This window comes from Protobothrops mucrosquamatus, unplaced genomic scaffold (assembly GCF_001527695.2).
Source record: "Protobothrops mucrosquamatus isolate PMUCROS unplaced genomic scaffold, P.Mucros_1.0 scaffold4631, whole genome shotgun sequence".
In the NCBI taxonomy this organism is placed as follows: domain Eukaryota; kingdom Metazoa; phylum Chordata; class Lepidosauria; order Squamata; family Viperidae; genus Protobothrops; species Protobothrops mucrosquamatus.
The window spans coordinates 22,628-27,773 of NW_015390531.1; the positions used below are offsets into that span (position 1 = coordinate 22,628).

General features: G+C 46.3%; 1 protein-coding gene across 1 annotated transcript in view; it reads left to right on the forward strand.

The window, feature by feature from the left end:
• The window catches only part of LOC107299163 (1-phosphatidylinositol 4,5-bisphosphate phosphodiesterase eta-2-like), a gene marked incomplete at its 3' end in the record, with an annotated part of 29,976 nt that overhangs the window by 18,018 nt on the left and 6,812 nt on the right, over nt 1-5,146 (forward strand). Inside the window, exons 9-12 of the mRNA XM_015828530.1 lie at nt 361-519; nt 3,540-3,617; nt 3,941-4,023; nt 4,299-4,396. Of these exons, the coding sequence (XP_015684016.1) occupies nt 361-519; nt 3,540-3,617; nt 3,941-4,023; nt 4,299-4,396 (418 nt within the window). The remainder of the gene's footprint in view (nt 1-360; nt 520-3,539; nt 3,618-3,940; nt 4,024-4,298; nt 4,397-5,146) is intronic.

Genomic DNA, 5,146 nt, shown 5'->3' on the forward strand with positions numbered 1-5,146 from the left:
TCCAGCTTGCAGGACTGGCCTAGGGTAATTTTTAGGGGGGTTTTAATTATATTTTAAATTCGACAAATATTTAATATTCTTTTTAATTAATTTTAAATTTGTATTGTTTTGTATGTATTTTAAATAGATTGTCAGCCGCCCTGAGTCCTACGGGAGAAGGGCGGGATATAAATTCAAATATAAATAAATAAAAAATAAAATAAATAAAAAAGGTCACAAGTCTCCTTTTTCAGTTACGCTGTAACGTCGAACGGTCGCTAAACGGATATTTGTAAGTGGTGTTAAATACCGGCTGGAAAAGGGACCAAGGAGGGCTGCATTTTTGTCCCGTGTAACGTCCACTTTTTTTTTGGCTTCCAGGCTTCTTCTAACCGGAAGCGGGTCGAAAACTTTGCCAAGAAGAAGTTGGATTCTCTGATCAAGGAATCTCAAATCCGGGACTGCGAAGACCAGAACAATTTTGCCGTCACCACCTTATCGACCTCGGGGAAATTGGAGAACAAGCAGGATCTTAAGAAGGTGATTGTTGGGGGGGGGGGAGAGGGGTAGCCCATCTGAAAAGCTTCATGCTAAAATATGAATAAATAATACGATAAAGTTTCGCTAAAAAAAAACCCCCGAACCCCAATAGGATAACGGCTTGGTAAAATATATAAATAATGTGTCCCTCCAGAGGTTTGGCTTAAATACTGAAATTGCTGTAGGATTCTCTAGTCCAGGGGTCTCCAAGCCCCCGGTCCGTGGACCGGTACCGGGCCGTGGCATGTCAGCAACTGGTCTGCACAAACAAGCAAAGCCTCATCTGTGGGATGCAGGCAGCACACAAAACCACACACCCTCCAGTCCGTGGAAAAACCTCTCTCCACGGAACCGGTCCCTGGTGCCCCAAAGGTTGAGGACTTCTGCTCCAGCCAGCCAGACTGTAGCTGTATTTATTTTCCCAAACAATTCAATCCAATCCAACTTATAAATCCAGTCTCTAGGCCGCCCCTGCCTTGAACAGGGGGTTGGACTAGAAGACCTCCGAGGCCCCTTCCACCACCTTGCGGTTTTACGTTCCACGTTCGAATCTGGTTTTCTCTAGCGTCCCAAATCCCCTTCAGCCTCTCCTTTAATCATCTAATCATCCCGAGTGGAAATGTCTCTTTTCACCAGGACGAGCAACCAAGCCTGGAATCCCTTGATTTTTTTCAGAAATGCCACACGTGGAAAGCAGTTTCCACCAGGACCCTGGGGGGTGGATGAGGGTGGATGTCCCTTCTTCAAACGAATCCTTGCCCAATTCGCCTTTTTTGATAGCTATATTTCTTGACAACAACAACACCCCCCCCTTTTCATCCTTCCTCATAAATCTCTTTGGAGCGTTGAAGCCGGCTATGTAATCGCAGTTAATCCTGACTGATCACCGCTGTGGGTTTTTTTTTCCCCCTCTGCGAGGAGACTGGAGCGATGGACGGCGATGAGTTTTTGTGGGTTTCCCCTGTAATCAGGATAGATATTCACCGGCCACTTAGATTTCTCCTTCGTCTTGTGCGCACGCCATCCGACACGGGAAGACCAGCGATGCGTGGAGGAGCAGCCGCGTCCCTCCTCGGCCGACCCATTAATACCACTTTCCAACCGGTTCTCCTGGAGACAGATGGCAGCCCCTGGCCGGCTGAGCGAGGGCAGGAGGTCCAGGAACGAGGCGCAAGCAACCCAAAATTGCAGAGGAAGCAACTAAATTTCATTTTTAACGTGTGCCGTTCATCATAATAAAGACGGAGGGGACCTTGGAGGTCTTCTAGTCCAACCCCCTGCTTTGAGCACCCGGATGGAATTCTTCGTTACTGGTATTATTATTATGACTGTTTTTTATGGACAGGTCATCCTTGACTTAACGACCACAATTAAATCTGACATTTCTGGGGCTAAGCAAGACATTTATTGAGTGAAAAGGGGAATCGCCTGACCCCCAGGGGGACGCTGCGACCGTCCTAAGTACGAGCCAGCTGCCAAGCCTCTGAATTTAATGTAACAAAACCGGTGTCTTGAACTCGGCTCCCGCTCCTGGTTACTTGCGCGGCGCCCGACGATAATCCCGCCTCGATGCACACAGCATCTTCCTCCTTCCCTTTTCAACCACAACCCTGCGGAGCAGGCCTGGCTAGGAATAGGACTGGGCCAACCTGCTAGATCTGTGAACTAATTAATCCAGAATGAATAGATGTTGTGGCAGTTTCATCCCTGGAGGCTTTTCAAGAAGAGACCGGACTGCCCTCTCTCAGAAACGGCGTAGGGTCTCCTGCTCGGACGGGGGGTTGGACTAGATGACCTACAAGGCCCCTTCCAACTCTGTTATTCTAATTCTAACCATTAGGAACCAGGCTAGCTTCTCTTTCCTGTCCTTCCAGCTTTTTTACAGCAGCTTTAAGCTCCCTTCTGCCTTTCCTGTAATGAGGTTTTGATTCCCCCCCCCATGCCCTATTAATCGTGTCTGTTCCAGCAGGAGGGTTGATCTATAAAGAAATGATACAGGTATTGCCAGGCGTTAGAAATCGAAGCCCAAGAGCCGGGCTGGCCTTTTCGCGGGCCTGCTTTGCTAGAGCTTTGATTAGCCCCTTTTTTTTTTTCCTTGACAAATGGTTTATTAACGATTTTTTTTTGCTTTGCATCGCTGAGTGCACACGGTTAATGAGGAGAGCAGGTGAGTGAGATTTTGGAAGAGCCCCCTGCTCTCGTCCGGGGCCACCAGGGCGAGGTTGGGAAGGCGAGGAACACGCACAGGTGGTGTGCGCCCCTCTTTGGCAACCTCACTTGCCCTGGACTTTTCATACGTCTGAGGTTTTATAAGGACGCTGCCCTCCCAAATCCTTCTATGTTAATTTTCCAAGAAGTGCCGGATTTTTTACACCCTTAGAAACTCTTAAGGCTTGAAGAGTGTAACCACCAGTACTGCTTTTTTGTCTCTCTCTCTCTCTTCCTCTCTTCCTCCCTCTCTCCTTCTCCCTCCCTTTCTCTCTCTCTCCCTCTCTTCCTCCTTTCTCTCTCCCTCCCTCTCTCCCTCGCCCTCCCTTTCTCCCTCACCCTCTCTTCCTCCCTCCCTCTCCCTCTCCCCCCTCTCTCTGATCTTTCCCTCTCTTCCTCCCTTTCTCTCTCTCCCTCTCCCTCTCTCTTCCTCCCTCCCTCTCTCCCTCTCCCTCCCTTTCTCTCTCTCCCTCTCCCTTTCCCTCTCTCTCTTCCTCCCTCCCTCTTTCCCTCTCTTCCTCCCTCCCTCCTTCTCTCCCTCTCTCTTCCTCCCTTTCTGTTCCTCTCCCTTTCTCCCCCTCTCCCTCTCTCTCTTCCTCCCTCTCTTCCTCCCTCCTCCCTCCCTCCCTCTCTCCCTCTCTCTCCCTCTGCCTCTCTTCCTCCCTCTCCCCACCCAGGCTCTTAATCAGCGACTCTTCTACGTAAAAGGCTTTGCAGAGGATTTCCTGACATATTCTGTTGAAGTGTTGGAGGGGTGTCAGAGTTTTTTTAAAAAGTCTCTTTTTTTGTCACCGTAGAACAAGCACGGGGAGATCCTGGAACCCGGCGAGGACGGGATCCTCAGCAAACGTCACAACCGATCCCTGATGGGAAGCTTGACCAAACGCAAGGTTGTTCATCTTTTTTTGGGGGGTGGGGGAGAGAGGGTCTGGAACATTTTATTCTGGGTTGGGGTTTTTGGTTTTTTTGTGGGGGGGGGGTTGGCCGTGGGAAGATGGGTGATGGAGCTTGACCCTGAAGCTGGTCAGTTGTTAGCTTCAGGTTTATCACAACCGTTCGCCAGGATAATTTTTCAAAACTGCAAGCCAGAAAAAAATGAGGACAGAGCGAGCGATTCTTTGCCCGGAAATGAGCTTTATATCCTTCGTTATAACAAGTCAGCTGAAATGTGTTTTTCCCCCTGTCTATTTTGGGGGTTTTTTTTGAACCCCAGAAAAAATCCAGCAAGCTTAAAAGGACCCCAAGTTTGGAAGATGGAGAGGACGACCTTGAATGCCAAGGAAACTTAACTAGAACGTCTGTCCATTATAGCAAGTAAGTTGAAGGAGAAAAAATACTGTTCTTTTTCAGTGTCGTCGTAACTTCCAACTGTTGTAAGTTGAGAACTTTAATACAAATCACCGGCATGGCTTTTGGTTTTCTTGAGCAGGAAGAGCCAAATTTCACCTTGGCGACTTGTTCCTCCCTGCTCACCGTGTATCCCCTCCAGCCTGCATGAATGGGCGGATCCCTTTTGATCGGGGATCCATTTCAGCCATTTCTAACCTTGATTTTTTTTTGGGTCCTCCCAGAACAAATCGGCAGAAGAAAACGATGAAACTGTCCCGGGCGCTCTCGGATCTGGTGAAGTACACGCGATCTGTGGGAAGCCACGACGTGGAATCGGAAAGTAAGTTTGCCTGCCGCCCTTCCCTAGAGCCGGACAGAAGTCGTGAGCACCTTGGCGGAAGGGATGCTTGGGAACTTGGAACGGTTGCTAAGCGACTGGCCACTAAGCTGAGGACTATCTGCAAATGAAGTTAACAAGAGGCACCTATATCCAGATAAATGGAATGGAATAGAATAGAATAGAATAGAATAGAATAGAATAGAATAGAATAGAAAATATGGAACATAGAAAATAGAATAGAAGAATAGAATAGAAAATATTGAATATAGAAAATAGAATAGAATAGAAGAATATGAATGGAATAGAATAGAATGGAATAGAATAGAATAGAATAGAATAGAATAGAATAGAATAGAATAGAATAGAATAGAAAATATGGAATATAGAAAATAGAATAGAATAGAAGAATAGAATAGAAAATATGGAATATAGAAAATAGAATAGAATAGAAGAATATGAATGGAATAGAATAGAATAGAATAGAATAGAAAATATGGAACATAGAAAATAGAATAGAATAGAAGAATAGAATAGAAAATATGGAATATAGAAAATAGAATAGAATAGAAGAATAGGAATAGAATAGAATAGAATAGAATAGAATCAAAGCCAATGGTGTTCAAAAGGTGCTCCAGTTGTTTTGGGATTGCACCCAAGGCGCCTATTGCTATTGCTGCCATCCTTGCTTGCCTTTGCCACAGTCGTTCTATTTCTATTTGTAGGTCGTTGTATATTATTATTGTTGTTGTT